The following is a 20,883-nucleotide window of genomic DNA, read 5'->3' as shown; positions in this document are numbered from 1 at the left end:
CATTATGATGTGGGTTTGTTCGAGCCATTTGGCATGAGACGATCAAGGAATGTTTAATATCGGCTTGGTCATAACAGGCTTAAGCTCGGGGCTCGGGGTGAGTCTCGGGGTGTTTTAATGATTAGAGTGTTACCGGGCGTTAAAGGGTAACGGGAGGTGAAATATTGGAGTTTGAGAATATTGAGATTAGCGGGAAAAGGGAAGCGTTAATTATGATTAACGGTGTAGGTGGAAAATGTCAAAATTGCCCTTAAGTTGGTTTTAGAGCCTTAAATGACCTAAGGGCATTTAGGTCATTTGGCTAGGATATATGTGGTTTTAGAAGGCTGTGGAAACCGTTCAAAGCAGAGCAAAAACAGAGAGTCTTCTTCACCTTCCCGTACATCATTTTCCTCTCTATCATTCTTTGAGGTTTTTGGTCCCAAGTTGAGGTGGCAAGTTAGGGAATCAAAGCTTGGAGGTTGTGGTCTTAGTTCATCATCTTAAGAGGGTTCAAAACCAGTTGGAGGTATGGAATTGTCTTTGAATTTCAGGTTATACTCCGTTTTTGTTTATAGTTTTCAATTCATGTTTTTGATGTGGGAAGTATGAATCAAAGGAGGTTTTTGTGTTAGCTTGATTGGGGTTTGATGAGAGTGGGTTAAGGGTGTTGATAGGGGGTTGAATTATGTGTTTGGAGGAGGTTTTATGATGGTTTGAGAGGCTGGATTAAGAGAAAAACGCACAGGGGGAAAAATCTGGTTTGTGCGTGGGCTAGTTGCTGAACTGGGCTGGGTGCCGCGGCACGGATTTTGCGTGCCGCGGCCCACGCGCGTCTGGCAGATGGGGCTTGGGGGCGTGCCGCGGCACAGCTTTTGGGGGCCGCGGCCCATAAGGCCAAATTTGCTAGAAAGTTGTTTTTAGCTTAGGGATTCAAACCATAGGCCTCGGGGTTGGACCTAGTACCCGGTTGGGTAGTATTTGAGGTCTCGGGGGCTGGGATTTGGTTTGGGAATCCTCAGTTATCGTTTTTATTGATGAATCCTACATTTGGGTTATGACCAGGTAACCGCTAAAGGACCAAAAAGTCGATCGTTCTCAGGGTTGTCCTTTTGTTCGTTCTTGCTCGAACTAGAGGTAAGAAAACTGCACCCCAAGTGTAACATGCATGGATATTCCTGAGGCATGTTGGATGTGAGAATATGGACATGGATTGTATATGGAATGCTTAGCATATGTTGCTCATTTGTGCATGGCACTGACTTATTAGTCAGGTTCAGCAGTGGTATTGGGCATTGATCACGATGAACTGACTTATTAGTCAGGACGGCCTTGGCGTGTGTCACGCAAGCCAGTAAGATTGGATCTAATCGATTATTAGCATTGAATGACTCAAAGAGCATTAATGCCAGACCGACCCCGAGGGTCGATGAATGAAGCAAGCGCTTGGAGGCTAGTGGCTTACTTAGCAGCCACTCTCCCATTTGAATTAGTGACACGCATGGCAGTCACTCAGTGCGGTTTACCAGAACCCATTGAAGGCTAGTGGCTTACCCATCAGCCACTCTTCCATTTGATTTAGTGACTCGTTTGTCAGTCACTCAGTGTGGTTTATTAGGACCTCATGTGGTGTTCACTCATTTCTTTGAAAGCTTTATGCTCAGTGTGATTATTATGATAATCATTTGATAATGTTTACATTAAGTGTTATGTTTTCTTGCTGGGCCTTGGCTCATGGGTGCTATGTGGTGCAGGTAAAGGAAAAGAAAAGCTCACCTAGCCTTGAGTGGAGAGCTGATGTGGTGGTGTGTACATATACAGCCGCTTGACCACCACGGTCAAGGTGTTCTCGGAGGAACTATGGGGTTTACCCTATTTTTGCCGCTTAGGTCGGCGGGATTGTAACTTTACAATAGTAGTGACCTTTTTGTACTGAGAACAGCTTGTAAACGTTTTGTTTAGCTCTGCAGAGCAGTTTGTAATAAAAATCTCCATTTCCTTTTTATTGGTTTTATGCCTTCACCTGTTAATTACACTTAGAGCACGTTTTTGACCAACGGACTCAGGTAGTGAGTCAAATTTCCGGTCCACCGGTCACCGTAACTGTTCTTGGGTAGCCAGGGCGTTACATTTACCCTTCTGGTGCTTTAACGGTTCTGGCTTCTTCCAAGGGAGGAGAGCAAAATTTGCTAGGAAGATGTTCTCCCTAGAGTGGGTGAGCTCCGTATAAGTCGCGTAGACCGGCTTAAATTTTTTTACGGACTTGTTCTTCTTTGGGCCGTGCTAGTTGCCCTCGCTGCTCCCCTTTCTCTTGCCTCCACCAAACTGGTTATTCTGTGTAACAGTCTGGGTCGCTGTCACGACCTCTGTTCCCACTCCAGCGGGCTGTTCAGGGGCCTGGCTGGTTCCTACGGATGAGGCTTGCGCCTCCTCCAGGTTGATCCATCCCTGGGCCCTATTTAGGAATTCATTTATGGTGCTGACTCCCTTCCTTTGTATTTCTTTCCAGAGTCCCCCTTCAATGAGGATTCCAATCCTCAAAGCCATGAGCTTGGAGCTGTCATCTGCGTCTCTGGCCCGAGCAGCGACGTTTGTGAATCTGCTCAGGTAAGCCTTCAGAGGCTCGTCGAGTTGCTGCCTTACGTTTGCCAGGGTGTCAGCCTTGACGCGAGCAGCCTGGGAAGCTCGTAATGCTCTCTTGAAGTCAATTGAGAAAGTTTTCCACGAGCTGATTGACTGTTTCTTACTCTGTTTGAACCATTGTCTGATCGGCCCAGTCAAGGTGGAGGGAAATATTGAACATGTGACAGTCATAATCCCGTGATCCGTAAGGGGAAAGACCGGGTAAGCTGTGCAATCCCACACCGCCTGGGGAAGGTCAAGTGTGATGATTCTAAGACTGTGTAGGTATGGGACTACACAGTTGAAGAGGGCTTAAATGGATTGATGGGTACTACCTATATCAATAAGATGCATCTTATTTTCAGTAGCCCATCACTTGAGAACTCCAAAGTTAAGCGTGCTTGACCTGGGGTAATCTAGGGATGGGTGACCTCCTGGGAAGTTTTCCTAGGAAGCATGTGAGTGAGGACAAAGCACGCTGAAAAGACTCCTGTTGGTTTGTAGGGCCAGTCGTCATTCCAGAAAGCAGCCATAGTGACGTGGGGCATCACAAAACACCTCAGCTCGGGGCCAATGTTGTGGGCCATCATCAGGGTATTGAACTTACCCAGGTGATTTGACAGATCTCCGTCTCCCTTGAATTTGGACAAGTGCGGCATACGGAAACCATGTGGATACGCCGTTGCTGCTATGCTGGGGGCGAAGAGCTCGAGTTCATTCACTGAATCATATTCATCTTTTTGTTTTTCTGATAGGAGCTTCCTCATCAGCTCCTCCATCTGAGCCAAGCGCTCAAGGGTTTTGTCCTGATTTCCTTGGTTGTTCCGAGGCTGTTCAACAACTCCGGATCCATTATATGCGTTTGGCGGGTTATTGTCCCTCCTATCTTGAGATAGAATATATGGGGGGTTCCTACTGTCGCGTGCTTTGATAGGTCTTCCCTTGGGCGAGTGCGGCTACTGTTTCCCACCGAGTCTCCCCTTTGAGAGTTTAGACGATCCGGAGGTCGCCCCTCGGGGCGGCCTGAGGACTTTGCGCCGAGCTCAAGCGTTGGCGCAGGTCTCTGCCGGAGAGGTCACTTTGACGGCTTCCGGTCCAATAGCTCCCATTTGAGAAGCTTGGAGCCCGCCTCTTGGGATAAGGATCCGAGACTTCTCTGGGCACCCGACTACGAGGGGAGGGTCCGACGGAAGGAGGATTTCTCCTACTGCTCCCATGAGCCAGAATGTCTCGAACTGGCCGGGGAGGAGACAGATATCTTATCAGTGAAGGAGGATGTTTGACCGGAGAAGCGATTCTAGTCCTGTCAGGGCGGATCAGATTAGGTCGCGGCCGCTTTACTCTACCATCCTCCGGGTCCTGCGCTTGGCGGTCTGAGCGGGGTGCAGGACAGCTGGCCGGGACGGGCTGTCGCTGTGAGCACTCCCCGGATCTTCTTCACGAATTCCCTCGGGCCCTCCTGGGTGTACTCGAGGGCGGGAGTGAGCTGGGAGTTGAGGTTCGGACCGATTGGCTGTACTGTTGCTCGGCCCTAGGTAGTTCTTCAAAAGTGGTCTCTTGGTGGTGCGATATGGGAGTAGAGTTTGATGTCGGGGGTCTGACCGATCGGCTAGGCCTGGACCGATTACCCCCATTGGACTTATGAGTCTCGCCTTGCCTCTTTCTGACGTTAGCGTCGGTTGTAAGAGGGGGTGGTCAGACCAAAACCTCTTGAATTTGCTGGTTAGCTTTCACCAGCTCGCTCCTCAGCTGTGCATTCTCCATTTCCACCATCGTGTAGAAATCTGGGTTCAGATTGGGTGGCTGGGGAGCCGAACTTCCAGTGTCATCTTGGCCTATTGGCTGCTTGCCCGACCACTGTTGAACCTCAGGGTTCTGATCATCGGAAATGGCGGCATGATGGGCCTTTTGCCCATCACGTTGGTCCGCCTCGTTACCATGTCTTGAGTGAGTGACCACCATGGTTGGGTATTTGCGATAGCACCAATCTAACAGCCTCTCAATGAAAGCACCAAACTGTTGATGCGGTTCTTCGCCAACAGATAATTAATAGAATAAAGAGTGGGATTAGTGCTAAGTAATGAACCATAATAGATGAATGATCTTAAAATAAAATGGTGACACAAATATTTTTTTAGGTGGTTCAAAGGTTAAAATCCTTCTAGTCCACCAGCCAATATTATTGCTGTCTCTCTGATATTCTTTACAGGGTATTTCTTTACACCATCGAATCCAACCCCTTGTAACTCCCAGGGTCTCCATATTTATAGGGAGAGGGCACTTGAGGGTTTGCGAGGGAGATCATCCTGTGACCTTCTTACCCATCATGTCACTTCTGTGACATTAATGATTAATTCCTAAAACCTGACAATGAAGTGTGGTCTAATCAATAGGTGAGGGGGATAATGGGCCGCACGGCCCAACCCAGTCGTGGGTGCCTGAACACGCACGTTTATGCTGCGTGTTCGAGAATTTAGGGATATATCAGACACGTGATGTCTGATATATGCACGTTTACATTGCGTGGTTGACTTTATAAGGGGGTCAGAGGTGCCAACTCAAGCTCGTACCTCGAGCTTGATGTATTCTTAGCCCGTGGTGTCCATACTTCTGACCCGACTCCTTACTAATCTCATTAAGCCTTTGGTTACCTCGAGCTAAAGAGGTAGGACCTGGTGATAGCAACTCCGAGTACGTGACATCTACGTGGCTGATATAATTATGTCCTCTCTCAGCTTGCTAATAGCCTATGGATATTTAGGGCGTACAGATTGTTTTCTCAAGCTTTGTACTAATCTCCATTCGTTTACTTGACTCCGTGTCATTGACCAAAACGAGGGTCAACAGAATAATTACCATTTTACCTTTCTAATTTACTTCTTATTCCTTAAGAACCATTAATTCACTAGTGAACAATTAATCTATAATTTAATTATAGATTTGAGCTCAAAATCATTCAGTTCCAGAATTAACCCTTTAGTGAACTAATATACGATCTGTTAGGAAAGATTAGATTTCGTTTTGTTGATACATGTTCCCAGCCATCCATGATATTAAATCTCCAAAACAAAAGTCATTAGCCTCATTCTATGAAGAGACCTTAACGAATGAATCAAAAGATTTAATAAACATGAACAGGAGTTCATGAACACTCAGGATTTAGGTTGACCTATAAATGATCACCAGTTATGATATTAATTACAAGTCTTTATTATTAAATAGTTTTTGGATAAGAATTTTATTCATATCAGTCCATGTCATATATAATCATATTATATAAAGCACCTTTACCGAGATGTCTTACCACATCAATAATCTGAATCTAGATTATTTGTATCAACATGATACTCAGCAAACCGTACTTACAACCCCAATTAAAGAATTCCATAACTTCAATTTGTTGTTGTTGACTATTTTTATCCATTCATGTGATCTTAATTCTCTCGTACTAATACAAGATCACATCCTCAATAATGAATATGGAATTTTTCTGATATTTACAAAATTATTCAAACAATAATTTAATAATCAAAATATAACAATAATAGACCATTGTATTTATTTATTCATCGAAATAATAAATGTCTTTTACATGCTTTTAGGACATACTCCTAACAATATCCCACTTGTACTTAAAGCAAGTAAGGTATTTCTCTCAATCCCATATTACGTACATGACCCTCGAATTACTTTGCAGGAAGCGTCTTCGTAAACGGGTTGCCATGTTGTGTTCTGATGCGATTTTCAGAATGGACACATCTCCTCTATGTACGATTTCTCTGACTAAGTGGTATTTGCACTCTATATGCTTTCCCCTCTTGTGACTTCTTGGTTCTTTAGAATTAGCCATTGCTCCACTGTTGTCACAGTAAAGAACAAGTGGTTTCTCCACTTTTGGAACAACTTTCAGATCGGAGTAGAACTTTTTGAGTCACAGAGCCTCCTTCGTTGCTTCAAAAGTCGCTAGATACTCGACTTCCATGGTGGAGTCTGCAATGCTGGTTTGTTTAATACTTTGCCAGACTAATGCTCCCCCTCCAAGAATAAACACTGATCCATAAGTCGATTTCTGACTATCTCTGTCTAATTGAAAATCAGGATCAGTGTAACCAGTGGGGTTCAGGTCTTCACCTGAATAGACAGCATATAATCTCTAGTCTTTCTAAGATACTTGAGAATATTCTTCACTGCAATCCAATGTCTCAATCCAGGATTGGATTTATAACGACTCACTATCCCTACTGCATAACAAATGTCAGGTCTTGTACACAACATGGCGTACATCAGACTGCCTACTGCTGAGGCATAGGGATACTGTCTCATGTCTTCCTCTTCCTGAGGTGTTTTGGGACACTGCTCCTTGGAAAGGAATACTCCAGAACGGGTTGGCATATCACTCTTTTTGAAGTTTTTATATTAAAGCGTTCTAGCACCTTATCAGTATAAGGTACTTGAGACAGTGCCAAAGTATTTGTTCTGTCTATCTCTATGAATGTTAATGCCTAGAACATACTTGGTTTCTCCCAAATCTTACATTTGGAATTCTTCAGCTAACCATTTCTTTACCTTTGATAATGATGTTACGTCATTTCCAATCAATAATATATCATCATCATAAAGAACGAGGAATACTACTATACCATCTTTGATTTGTTTATAGACACAAGATTCGTCAACATTTTGTTCAAAAACCAAATGTCTTACTTGTGTCATAAAATCTAAGATTCCAAGATCTAGAAGCTTGTTTGAGTCCATGAATGGACCTAAAAAGCTTGCAAACCTTTTGCTCTTGATCTTTTAATTCGAACCCTTCTGGTTGTGTAACGACCCAAATTTACTAATAAGGCTTAGGGCCTTGATTAGCGTGCCTGGGGGGGGGGGTAAGTGAATTATTGTTATAATATGTGAATTTGTGTGAATATGTGATTAGTGATGCATGTTTAGGTGAATTAAATATGCATGTGGGCCTCGTCTGGTTATTAGGGGCATGATTGTAATTTTAGCCCATTGAGGGTATAAATAAGATAATTGTGATATATTTGTGATATATATTTGTGTTGCACGATCCGAGACAGTTCTAAGGAGAGGTTAGCTAGAAAGTCACAACGTGGTCGAAAATCCGACTCGGTGCGAGTCAAGGGGTATTTTGGGTATTAGACATTTTGTGGGGTTATCGGGTTATGGAAATAAATATGCAGAGATATATTTATTGTTAGAATGCCTAGGAGGGAATATTGGGGAAATTTACCATTTTGCCCTCGGGGACGTTTTTGGTACCCCGAACCTTGAGGTAACCTTATAGACTTAAGTTAAATAAAACAAAACATAGAATCATTTGGAACTCTCTAAACCGACCCACTCCTTCTCCCTCACTCAGTTTCTCTTATACTCTTGGAGGCTTAGTGACATCTTGGAGGTTCTATTTGTGTAAACTAATTGGAAGCTAGGAATCATGCTAGAGCTTCGGAGGCTAGGAGCTTGGGGCTTAGGAGATCAACTCAGAGACTCAATTCAGCAAGGGTAAGTTTTCAATTATAAGGATTGTGTTTGAAATTTCTGCTGGTTTTCTTAGAGTATGCATGTGTGTTGGGTGAAGAATTGAATTTGAGTTTGATGAGGTTTTGGCTTGAGTTCTTGTTGGGTTTTGTTACTGAATCTATAGGATGACCTCTGTGATGATTAGTTAGGATTCTTGGCTTGATTCTGGGGATAATTGGACTGGTTTTGAGGTGAAAATGGTGAGTTTTTCTGGGCTCGAGGGGTCGGGCTGCGGCACTGTTCTTGCTGAGTCGCGGCCCCTTAGAACTTTGGGTGTTTGGAATTGAAGGCGTGCCGCGGTGCCCTTCACGATGGGTTGCGGCTCGTGTAGGCTGTTTTGAGGCAGGGCCTCGGGTTAAGCTGGGAGCCGTGACATGAGTCCTTAAGGCCGCGACGCTTAGTGCATTTTTGGGTTCTAGAGAGGTTTAAGGCTCGTGAATTCAATAGTTAAGGCTCAGGATGGATTTTATCACCCGGATTGATAGAATTCAATGTCCCGGAGGCTAGAACCATAATCTAAACCTATTTAATGGATTCGAACTTGATGGGTGGATATTGTTAATGCGTTGTGACTAGGGCTTCAATGAGGCTCGGACTAGGGAATTGTGCTCGGGACATTGGTGCCTGGAAAGCTCGGGACGCAGGTAAGAAAACTACTGTTTCAATAGAGCTTGTGTTGCAGGGCTTGGCCCTATATGATTGAGTTGCAGGGCTCAGCCCTATATGACTGTGTTGCATGGCGTGGCCCTTTGATTGAATTTATATGTGTTTAAATATCTGTTTAGTTATATTATGTGTGTATATAAATGATGGAACGACGATGGCCAGGAACGACGAAAGCCGAGAATGGCAAGGGGCCGGGAGCAGTGTTTAGCAGGCATAGTGCAAGTTGCCAGGGCGAGACCCCAAGGGATACCTAGGATATCCTAATGGTATAGACCGCAAACCCAGGTCCTGGTAAAGCACCTGGGATGGCATGGCCGTACATGTATAGCCTGATGATGGCATGTTTATATGTTAAGTATTTGTTATGCATATGTTATCTGCTTGTGAGGGTTTTCTTGCTGGGCTTCGGCTCACGGGTGCTCTATGGTGCAAGTAAAGGCAAGAGGAAAGTCGTATGGTGAGCGTGACGAGCGGCGTGTACATGTCTGGTCTGCCTGGCTGCCACGACCAGGGGTACTTTTGGGGGATGTTTGTACTAACTTAAGTTTTGTCGTTTAGTCGACTCTGGTTATATTTCTGAGTTGTAAACATTTCTAAACAATGTTTTTGGGATCCCAAATGTTAAACGTATTATAATTTTCAGTGAAAGGTTTATTCTCAAGTTTATGACTCTGATTATGGTTTAATTACACTTTTGTCCAAAAACCTTGATTAGAGAGTTAATTGCATATTTTAAACTCACTTAGTAATGGCTATAAGGCAGTAGGGCATTACAACTTGGTATCAGAGCGAACCAAGGTTTATGGTTTCCGGACAATGACCGAACATGTACGCTAGCTGTCAGTGGCAAGCTTGACTCAGGGTTGGTTGGTAATAATTGAATTGTATGTCTGATTATGTGCTTAAATGCCCTATTTGCCTGCTTTTTCCATATAGAGAATGATGAATGATTTAATGTATGCAAGATGTCAGGGCATGGCCCGTTGTGTGCGTTATGTAGATTGTTGCTCATGGTTGACTTATGTGATTGGGAGGTGGTTTTGGATGTTGTTGTCATGCCTGAAAAGCGACGTCTTTGATTGCAGGCATATTTGTTGAGATGCCTCATCAATCATCTAGACTCCGCGGCAGTCGGGCTGAGGATGATAACCAGGGTCAGGACCCTCCAACAGCCCCACAGAATTGGTAGCAGATGTTTGCCGAAATGGAAGAAAGACTGCAGCGTACAGAAGAAGAACTTTGACAGTTGAGGCAATAGGCCCCTCCACAGGTCACTGGGTTGCCAGTCCAGTAGGTTGTGGCGCCAGTGCCAGTTCAATCTGTTGTGAAAAACAGGCGGGAACCCTTATATGAGAGGTTTAGGAAACAACATCCTCCCACCTTTGAGGGTGGACCAAACCCACTGCGGGCAGAGTAGTGGATGAATATGATCTCCTCTATTCTTGATTTTATGAGGGTTGAGGGAAATGAGAGGGTAGCTTGTGCAAGCTACATGTTCAAAGAGGATGCCCGCATCTGGTGGGATGTAGTAGTTCAAAGGAGAGATGAGACAGTTATGACCTGGGGAGAGTTCATAAAAATATTTAATGAGAAATATTACAGTGTTACAGTCCAAGCTGCGAAGGTTGATGAGTTTATCAACCTGACTCAGAACCGGTTGACCGTGACAGAGTATGCCCCGAAATTCGATCGTTTGGCGAAGTTTGCGCCAGATCTAGTGCCGACAGATGCAACAAGAAGAGACAAGTTCGTACGGGGATTGAATATTATGATCGCCCGTGATGTGAAGATCACCCTGGATCCAGATATTACTACCTACGCTCAGGTTGTAGACAAGGTCCTTACAGCTGAGGGGGCCGAGGACCATATTTGGAGAGAGAGCGCTGTTAGGCACGATGCCAAGAGGAAAGTGCCTCCTTTTATTGGATCCATTCAAGGTAGTGGCTCCAGTGAGTAGAAGAGGAAGGCCCCAGATTCCTTTGTTCCTCCCAGTTTAGATAGGAGGGCACGGGGAGGTTTTAGTGGCTGTCAGAGCAGAAGTGAAAATTGGAGGAGTTTTCTAGTGTGTCCTCGGTGTAGACGTCGACATCAGGGTGAGTGCAGAATTAGGGCTTGTTTTTTCTATGGGAGTGCCAATCATCTGAAGAAGGACTATCCACAAGCCAGAAAGGAGGAGCCGAAGTAGGGCGACAGTCTCGCTCCTGCCAGGGTGTTTACTTTGACTCAGACGGAGGCGGAGGCTAGCCCCTCAGTTGTGACAGGTCAGATCTCTAGTTCTGGTTCTTCTTATACTGCATTGTTTGATTCGGGAGCTACTCATTCGTTTGTATCTGCTAGAGAGATAAATGAGCTGTGTAGACCTAGTGTTCTGTATGCTAGGGGTTTTCAGACTTTGTTGCCGACTGGGGAACTGGTAGTCTCTAGGAGGTGGATTAGAGCTTTTCCAGTAGAGATAGATGGTAGGGAGTTATTTGTTGATCTGATTGAGCTTGCGATGGATGACTTCGATGTGATCCTAGGGATGGATTGGCTCTCAAAGTATGGAACGACAATTGACTACAAGCGCAGGATGGTGACTTTTGAACCAGAAGGGGAGGTACCCTTTGTATTTGTGGGAACAGCTAGTCGACCGCGGGTACCTATGATTTCAGCATTGAAGGCTAGAGACCTGATGCAAAAAGGTTGCATAGGATTCCTAGCGAGTGTTGTGGATTCCTCTAAGGTTGTGTCGGTTGGACCAGGGGAGACTAGATTTGTATGCGAGTTTCCAGATTTATTTCCAGCAGATTTGCCAGAGCTGTTGCCGTAGCGGGAGATGATTTTGTTATAGAGTTGGTACCAGGAGCAGAGCCAGTATCTAGGACACCTTACCGAATGGCTCTGGTGCAGTTGAAGATTCAGTTGCAGGAGTTACTAGATCGGGGGTTCATCAGACCGAGTTTCTCTCCATGGGGTGCTCCATTGTTGTTTGTCAAGAAGTAGGATGGATCTCTTAGGATGTGTATTGACTACAGGGAGCTGAACAAGTTGACCATTAAGAATAAGTATCCACTGCATAGGATTGATGATTTGTTTGACCAGCTCCAGGGAAAGATAGTGTTTTCTAAGATAGATCTCTGATCAAATTACCATCAGTTAAGGATCAAAGAGGAGGGCATACCAAAGACCGCTTTCCGCACGAGATATGGACACTATGAATTCCTGGTTATGTCCTTTGGATTAACCAATGCCCTAGCAGCTTTTATGGACATGATGAATAGGGTTTTCAAGGATTATTTTGATAAGTTCGTGATTGTGTTCATCGACGACATTCTGGTGTACTCTCAGTCAGAGACAAAGCATGAGCAACATCTACGTCTGGCTCCTCAGCATCTACGTCCAAGTACTCTCCTCCTCGATCAGATATAAGTGCTTTTAGTGATTTACCTAATTGCTTTTCAGCTTCTGCTTGAAATTCTTTGAACTTTCCAAAAGTTTCAGATTTTCTTTGCATTAAGTATAGGTAATCATATCTTGAATAATCATCAATGAAAGTGACGAAATATTGAATAATCATCAATGAAAGTGATGAAATATTCATAACCTCCTCTTGCTTGTACATTAAGTGGACCGCAAACATCCATATGTACTAGCTGAAGAGGTTATGTGGCTCTTGAACCTTTAGCAGAGAAAGGTCTCTTGGTCATTTTGTCTTCTAGACAGGATTCACAAATAGGGAGAGATCCAATAGATAGTTCTCTTAAAGGACTATCCTTTATAAGCCTATTTATTATGTCTAGACCAATATGGCCCAATCTCAAGTGCTATAGATATGTTTCACTATCGGAATCAGTTTAATAGATTTAGGATTAGCTGTTTTAAATAATTCAGAATTATAAAAATTTGTCATTCATTATAAGTATGTAAACTTTGTTTATCCCAAAGCATTTGTATAAGAAGTAAATAGATAATTTCTTTAAATAATAACTACTTTATTAATAAAAGAAATAAATGTTATGCAAAAATTAGAAATAAGTTTCCAAACATTAATAAACAAAATTATTAACAACAAACTAAATTTCTATACAGTAGTTTTCTTTGTTTAAAGAAATCTAAAATTTCTAAAACAAAATAAAGAAATTTAAATTGTTCAACTAACAATAAAATAACTTAATAAAACTACTCTCCAACTCCTCTAGCCCTTTACTCGCTATCAAAATCCTCATCAGTCTCTTCCTCATTTTCAGGATTCTGATTCTGCGAAAGGAAAAACCAAAAGAAAAATAGATTAGTGGCATATATTTTTGAATCTACTATCCAAAAATTTGAATATGATATTCATAGTATTTTAACCTATTATTCAAATTTGAAAAATATATGTAATTCTTATTTACCTTTTTCGTTTGATATAAACGATGACACTCAGGAAATACTTCCTCTGTCATTGCTCGTCACATCTCATGTGCTAAGTTATAGTGTATATATTTTTCTTTTGTTTCGTTAGGCATGGTTGAAAGCATGCAATAACGTGTCAACCGATCGGATTTCATCCAATTTGCATATTTTTCTTCTGCTTCATAGCTAGTAGCCAAAGGTGGTTCTGTTGGAGGTTTTTCACAGACTGTTCACATCATCTTATTGTTATCCAGATTTCCGGATAGCGTTTAGATTGATACCCTCGGGGAAGCAGAATTACCAATGTCGTTCACGGTAGGTGACTAGAGCTCGCGGATGGACAGAAAGGCTTCGCCTCTCCCGTTTAGTGTCCGGATTACTCTTCCAAGCAAACGCGACACGGAGGCTCATCAACCCTCACGGACTCCCGAAGGGGTATTCTTCGGGGAAGCTCCTTCCAGGAGAAGCTCTTCAAGTAGTCTTCGCGGAAACAGTTCCGTGCCTCGCACGGAACAAAACCAAACGGTCGAGTCATGGAGGAGGCATATTTGGAATGATATCCACCTGACATAGGATCCCGCCTGACACGCCCGACAGGTCAAAGCCGCACACATCCCAGCACGCCTAAGGGTACCTTTTCGCCTACTGTTCCGCTGACAACTTGGAAAGGACGGCTGACTTTGTGTGTTCCCCATACTTTCACGTAAATATACCCGCATAGAGTCTTGTAGCCATGTTACTACAGTAATTGTATCCCCTATTTATGGCTGGTGTAATTAAGACTCATGTACGTAGAGAAAAACCCTAATAAAAAACCCTAGCTATAAAGACCCCTTCATTTTACAAGAAGAGGGACGGCCAACAAATCACATAGCAAGAACTCTGCTAAAATCTCTCTAGCTTCTTCTTCTTCAAGAGAACCCGAGAGAAACATTGTGAGTGTGTGAAGTTCTTGTACACCAGCCATCTTACTGTAATCCTTTCCAAGTATAATAACATCGACTCGTGGACTAGGGCTCGTTAACGCCTGAACCACGTAAAAACACTGTTTGTTTAGTTACATTTTAGTACTTCTACAGTCCTTATCTTTTTATTATTCTGTTTGTATTCGTTTCCGAAAAACTCGGTAAACACTTATTATAAGAAAAAATAGTCAACATGCCTCGAAACCAGTGTTGCATATTTGCAGGTTCAAAAACCAAGGATTTGAGAAAAGCATCGGTATGTAATTCACCAATAGACATTTTTTCCTAGGAATAAATAAATAAAAACAAATATTATTATTATATTAGAAAAATAAATACCAAAGTTTTGGAAATTAAACGTGATGCACGAGCACAATTAAAACACATAATATAAAGTTCAATTTCCATGATAAAACTTTATAACAATTAAAGTGCTGCCTTAGGGTCGGTCAAATTAATTTTAGAGAATTTATAAGACGTTCTTATCTTTATTGTTCAAAACATAAAATAACTCATTATTTTCTCTTTTAAACATTAAAGTACCGCTTAGTTTGTTCAAGTTATGATTATCCACTGTAAAAGCTTAATCATAACTTTGTGAGTGTAACCCATTATTTTGGAGTTCATGATTAACTTAGGACATGTCGCCTTATGGTCGGTCAAACCTAAAAAACATCATTAGTTCCTATCTTTGTAAGAAATATGACCTTGCTATTGTAATGTCTAGACACATTCCTTAGGGGGACGAAAACAAAGTCGTTGCGAGGCGCTATTCATATCTCACGATGTTATATTAATATTGGAGACCATGTGTTATGTTTTGAGATATCAACCCTCTCCCACTCACTATTTTGAAATAAGTGTTTTTAACCTAATTAATTTCAAATTAATTATAGATTCTTTCAACTTTATGAACATAATTAATATTGGAAAGAAAGCGAGTTTCTTGGTCCATATCAAATTTTAAATTACCAATTATGTTCATCTAAATTTTAGTAAAAAACAATTTTAAAATAAAGTTAGTTTAAAGAAATTAAGTCATAAAGACTTCAAACCGGTGTGATATTTTACCAAATTTTCAAAGAATAAAACTAAGTAATTTATATGCAATTAGTTTCGCAAAACAATTCATATAAACATATAGGACAATCCTAATAATCATGTTTCTACTAATGAGATGCATGATAATGACTGTGTGAGTTTTTTATGTATGGCACAAAATGCATGAACAATTATCAATCACATGAAAACAATTATATAAATAAACAATAAATGTTGAACTGGGTGTTTTGGGTATTTCTAATTTTACAACCTCTTTATAAAATTAAAATAAAATAAAATAAAATTGTCTTGATCTCCATCGGGCTTCTTTACTTTACTTTCGGTAGGATATGTGTCGTTGGTCCAGAATAATAATAAGAAAATAATTTTCTAACATAGCGTGATACTCAGATTCTCCCTCTTCCATGGCGAGGAGGCGAAAAACTGGGCCGAAGTTTGCAAAACCAGTCAGTGAATTGGAGCTCCCTTCATCCAATGGAGAAGAGATTGAGCAACAACGATCTGTGAAAGAAGGCATTGAGGACTTGGGGATTACAGAAGAACAAGAGCAAGATGCTAGGGATTCGGGTGATATTTCGAAGGAGGGTTGTGATTTATCCAAGGACCATGATAAAATGACCTGGGCTGCAGAGGTTGAGGAGCAATCTTTCCAGGATTTAGCCAAGGAAACCTGGGCTAAGTTTCGGGAAACACTTCCGTCACATGGATGTACAAAGCTTCATTACTTGGAACCTTATCAGAAGGATGGTCATATAATTGCAAAATTGGATATGGAGGAGATTGAAGTGGAAGCTTCATTCTGGAAATCAGCTTTGATATGTGAGGTGATTGGTGCTAACCCACCACTAGCAGTTTTTGAAGGGTTTATCAAACGGATTTGGGGTAAGCTTGTCATCGTGAGTGTTGCCCGAATGAATGCCGGGTTTACTATGGTGAAATTTAGAGATGAAGCAACGCGTGATCTGGTTTTGGAGTCAGGTGTGGTTCATTTTGATAAGAAACCAGTTGTTCTTCGTCCATGGACTGCTGATATTGAATCCTTGAAGTCCATTAAATCAGTGCCTGTGTGGATCCGGTTACCTGATCTAGGACTGCAATACTAGGGAGTGAATTGTTTGAGTGCTCTTGTTAGAACAATAGGTAAGCCTATAATGATTGACAAGATAACCAAGGATCGATCGATGATAAAATTTGCTCGTATCTTAGTTGAAATGGAGATAGTAGATACTCTTCCAAAATACATCAGTTATTTCAATGAGAAGGGTCAAATTATGGAACAACTTATAAACTATGAATGGATGCCAACAAAATGTACTAATTGTAAGAAATTGGGACACTCAGTAACATCGTGTAAGTATGTTCCTGAAGCTGTTTGGAGGCAGAAAGAATTGAAGCATAAGGAAGAGAAACATGTCAGTCCAAATGCAGAGAAATCTGAGGCAGAGAAACCTGTACACCCTAATGCAGAGAAACCTAAGGCAGAGAAACCTGTAAGTCCAAATGCCCCTGGTTCAGTTCATCAATTAAATTCTACTCAATTAGTTGTTGTCCAGCCGTATACTGATCCTGTAGAGGCTCACTGGGTTTCTCCAAAAACAACTAGAGTTAAAAGGCAAGGTGTCTAGGATTCAGTTAAGCAGGTCATGAACCAGTTTAGTGTGCTCCAGGAGCATCAGAAACTAGTGTCTACTTTCCCAACCAAACCAGACACGTATGGATTGCTGCAACATAATGAGTTGGAATGTTAGAGGGTTGAACAAGTTGAATAAATAGATGATGGTTCTTGATATCCGTAGATTGAATAAAGTTGGGATTGGGGCTATACTTGAATCTAAAATCAAGGGAGCAAAAATAAAAGAAGTTATGAGTTCTACTTTTTTTGGTTGGGAGTATTATAGTAGTGAGATATTGGAGGGTAGAATTTTATTGATTTGGAAAGCTAAGTTGGTGCATATTGAAGTGATCCAGGAAAGTGCCCAATTATTACACTGTCAAGTTAGAATCTGCAATAAACTTGGTTTTTTTCTAACAATTGTTTATGGTTCTAATTGTTTTGAGACTAGGAGAACTTTATGGCATGATTTGGCCCATTTGCAATGGCCTATAAAAGCTTGGATCATTCTTGGGGATTTTAATGCTGTTTTTGCTCCGAATGACAGAATGGGAGGCAAACCTATCACAGTGAAAGAAATGGAGGATGCTAGACAGTGGCTTGATCTTCGCTTAGTTGATGAAATGAAGATTATGGGGTCCTTTTATACTTGGTCTAATAATCAAGAAGGAGGGGCTCGTATTTTTTCCAAGTTGGATAGGGTTTTTGTTAATGAAGCTTGGTTGGATGCTTATCCTTTAGTTTTTTTTTGCTCTTAATGGGAGGTTATTTCAGATCATTCTTTTATTCTTATTAAACATCTTCCTGCTCTAAGTTTTGGGGTGAAGCCTTTTCGATTTTATAACATGTGGGTCTCTCATCCTCAATTTAGGGAGACGGTTTTGGCTAACTGGTCGAAACAGTTATTGTATAAGGGCAGAGGTTTAGAGCAAATCAGCTGGAAACTTACCCGCCTTAAGCATGTCTTGAAGGCGTTTAACTAGAAGGTAATGGGGGATGTAGCATGTAATTATGAGAGAAGCAAAAGGTTATATCAACAGGCCCATTCTAACTGCTTTGCTGATCCGTCTAATAGCAGATTGTGTAATGAGGATCGAGAAGCTTTTCTGGAGTTTAAAAGGCTGGAGAGATTGTATGCTAGTTTCCTCTACCAAAAGAGAAAAATAGACTAGTTTCATTTTGGAGATGACAATTCTTCGTTTTTTCATGCTAGTTTAAAGAAGAGGAAATTAGCTAATCGGATTGTGTCCTATGTTACTGATGAAGGGCATGTTGTGGATGATTATTCTAAAGTTACTAGTCACTTTCTACAGCATTTTAAGAGTTTTTTGGGTGCAGCTAGCAAGGGTACGAGTAACATTGATGTTCAAGCTATTGGGTATGGTTCGGTGTTGAGTAGTGAAGCCCAGTTGAGTTTGATCAAGTCGTTCACTGTCCTTGAGGTTAAAGCAGCTATGTTTAGTATTCACTCTCTTGAAAGCCCAGGTCCGGATGGTTATGGGGCGGGTTTTTTCAAAGCATTATGGAAGGATATTGGCAAGGAAATATCTTTGGCTGTCCTTGAGTTTTTTGACTCAGTTTGCATTCCTCAGACTTTAAATAAAACTCTCATTTCTCTTATCCCTAAAGTGGACCAGCCATTAAATGCAACTGATTTTAGGCCTATTGCTTGTTGCAATACCATTTACAAATGTATATCCAAAATGTTGTGCAATAGGCTAAAATCTGTTCTTCCTTCATTGATTAATCAGAATCAGGGGGCTTTTATCAAGCATCGCTCTCTTGCTCATAATGTTCTTATCCTTCAAGACTTTCTTAAAGGTTACAATAGGAAAAATATTTCCCCTCGGTGTCTTATGAAGATTGATATTAGCAAGGCGTATGACTCAATTGACTGGGATTTTTTGGAAAAACTTCTTCATGCTTTTTGTTTCCCGATGAGATTTATTAGGTGGGTAATGGTTTGCCTTCGGGGTTCATCCTATTCTTTAGTGATAAATGGTAGCATTCAAGGTCATTTTCAAGGAGCAAAAGGTCTCAGACAAGGAGACCCAATATCGCCTTTACGGTTTGTTATGGTGATGGATTATCTTACTCGTTTGCTGTTAAAGGCTTCTATGGAGAAAGATTTCAGATTTCATCCGTTATGTAAGACTCTAAAGCTTGTTAGTCTTTGTTTTGCTGACGATCTCCTCTTGTTTTGCAAAGCCAATCCGAATCAGTCATGATACTTTAGCAAGCGTTTAATGAATTTACTATGTCCTCGGGCCTCTCTATCAATCAAAGCAAATCTAGAATGTATATTGGAGGACTAGTTGCTGGGGATAAAGTTCCCCTATTGCTGTGTTCTAATTTGATTGAAGGGAAATTCCCTTTGAAATATTTGGGTGTCCCGTTGAGACCTACTAAATGGAGGGCTACTGACTGCGATATCCTTAAGAAAATGAGAATTCGTCTGAATGGTTGGGCAAGTCGCCATTTATCTTATGCTGGTCGGGTCCAGTTGGTTCACTCTGTTTTATTGGGGATTCGTTCTTATTGGATGAATATATTTCTGTAACCTCAGAGTGTAATCAGAGATATAGATTGTCTTTGTAGGAAATTTCTTTGGGGTGAGAAGGATAACAGAAGCAAGCTTCATCTTATCTCTTGGGAGCATGTCTGTCGCCCGAAGTGTTTCGGTGGTTTGGGTTTTCGGGAGGGTCCTTCTTGGAATAGGATTATGTTAGCTAAATTCATCTGGGCTGTTTCCTCCAAGCAGGACATTCTTTGGGTAAAATGGGTCAATTGTGTTTACTTAAAAGGATCTTCAATATGGGATTATCTATTAAAGCAAGATACCAGCTGATATTGGAGGAAGCTCATCAAGTTCTGTCATGTCTTGTCTAGATCTGATTTGGAGGCTGCAGTTATGAATGGAAAACTTCAGCTGGGAAAGCTTTATTCTTTTGTGTTTCCTGGCAATTTGGTGCACTATGGGAAGGCTGTTTGGTGTAGGTTCTCGGTTCCTAAGCATAGATTTATCCTTTGGCTTGCTGTGAACCAGAAGCTCCTCACAAGGGATTGGCTTCATCAATGTCATGTAATTATCACCTCTTTATGTTGCCCAGTTTGTTCTCAAGAAGATGAAAGTCATTCTCATCTCTTTTTTGAGTGTGCTTTCTCCAGGAAAGTAATGCAGGCTGTTCATGTGTGGCTGAGAGGGGCTTTGGCCTGTTCAGTATGCGGCTTGGATTCAGTGGTTGTCTTTGCCTCGTACAAGTTGGAGTTCTTTGGTGGCAACTGCAGCTTGTGCTGCTACTGTGTACCTCATCTGGCTGAACAGGAACCACTGCTGGATTGAGAAGAGCTGTTTGCCTGTGTCTAAGATTGATAGCTTGATCAGATTTTCAGTTAAGGCTAGAGTGTAGAACTTAATAGATCGACATTGTACTATTAGAGAGAGAAAAATGATAAATTTTGTCAGTAATTTGTAACTTGAGGTGGTTTATTTCCAGCCTTTGTTAGTTGTATCTAGTTTGTTTGATCAATATAATTTTCCTTTTGATCAAATTTTTTTTTTCTAATTATCTTGATTAATTAAAACAAAACTTTTAAATAATCATTATTTTATTTTCCTTTTTAATTAAAACTGAAATAAATTTAATTAAAATATGTTATTTAGAAAATTAAAATTTTAAATAATATATTCAAAAAAGTTCTTTAGGATAACAAAATTATCTCATTATTTAAATATCAAATTTCTAATAAATAGGATATTTAACATTTTAAAGTTAAAAAAAATAACAGATTAATTTCAGAAAAATAAAAAAAAATTCTGGACTAGTAAGATGGGGACATGTGGCACCATTTGGTGTTGCCGGGGCCCATTTGTACGGAACCGTACGGATCTGTACGGACTTGTCCGTATGACGTCCCTGATAGCAGCTCGGAGGAACGGTGGCTGAATTCTGAAACCCGGGCTCCGTTTTGACTTTGTGTGATCAGAGTTACAATTTTATGGTGTCAAAAACCAAATAAAATTACATAAATCCTATGCCCCTTTATGGCTTACACAATGATCTA

General features: G+C 41.3%; 1 protein-coding gene across 1 annotated transcript; it reads left to right on the top strand.

Annotated features, from left to right (window-relative positions):
- Window positions 1–16,357: 16,357 nt before the first annotated feature.
- On the top strand, window positions 16,358–16,831 carry LOC133799818 (uncharacterized). The gene has a single exon (XM_062237808.1). The coding sequence runs from the start codon at window positions 16,358–16,360 to the stop codon at window positions 16,829–16,831; it is 474 nt and encodes a 157-aa protein (XP_062093792.1).
- The last annotated feature ends 4,052 nt before the right edge of the window (window positions 16,832–20,883 follow it).

The sequence above is a fragment of the Humulus lupulus genome, chromosome 9, assembly GCF_963169125.1.
Source record: "Humulus lupulus chromosome 9, drHumLupu1.1, whole genome shotgun sequence".
In the NCBI taxonomy this organism is placed as follows: Eukaryota; Viridiplantae; Streptophyta; class Magnoliopsida; order Rosales; family Cannabaceae; genus Humulus; species Humulus lupulus.
Note: the sequence above shows the minus strand (reverse complement) of the source record. Positions and strands in the feature narration are given on the sequence as shown.

Coding starts and splice junctions, on each gene's coding strand:
- LOC133799818 (XM_062237808.1), top strand. CDS start 16,358: ATGATTGACAAGATAACCAAGGATCGATCGATGATAAAATTTGCTCGT.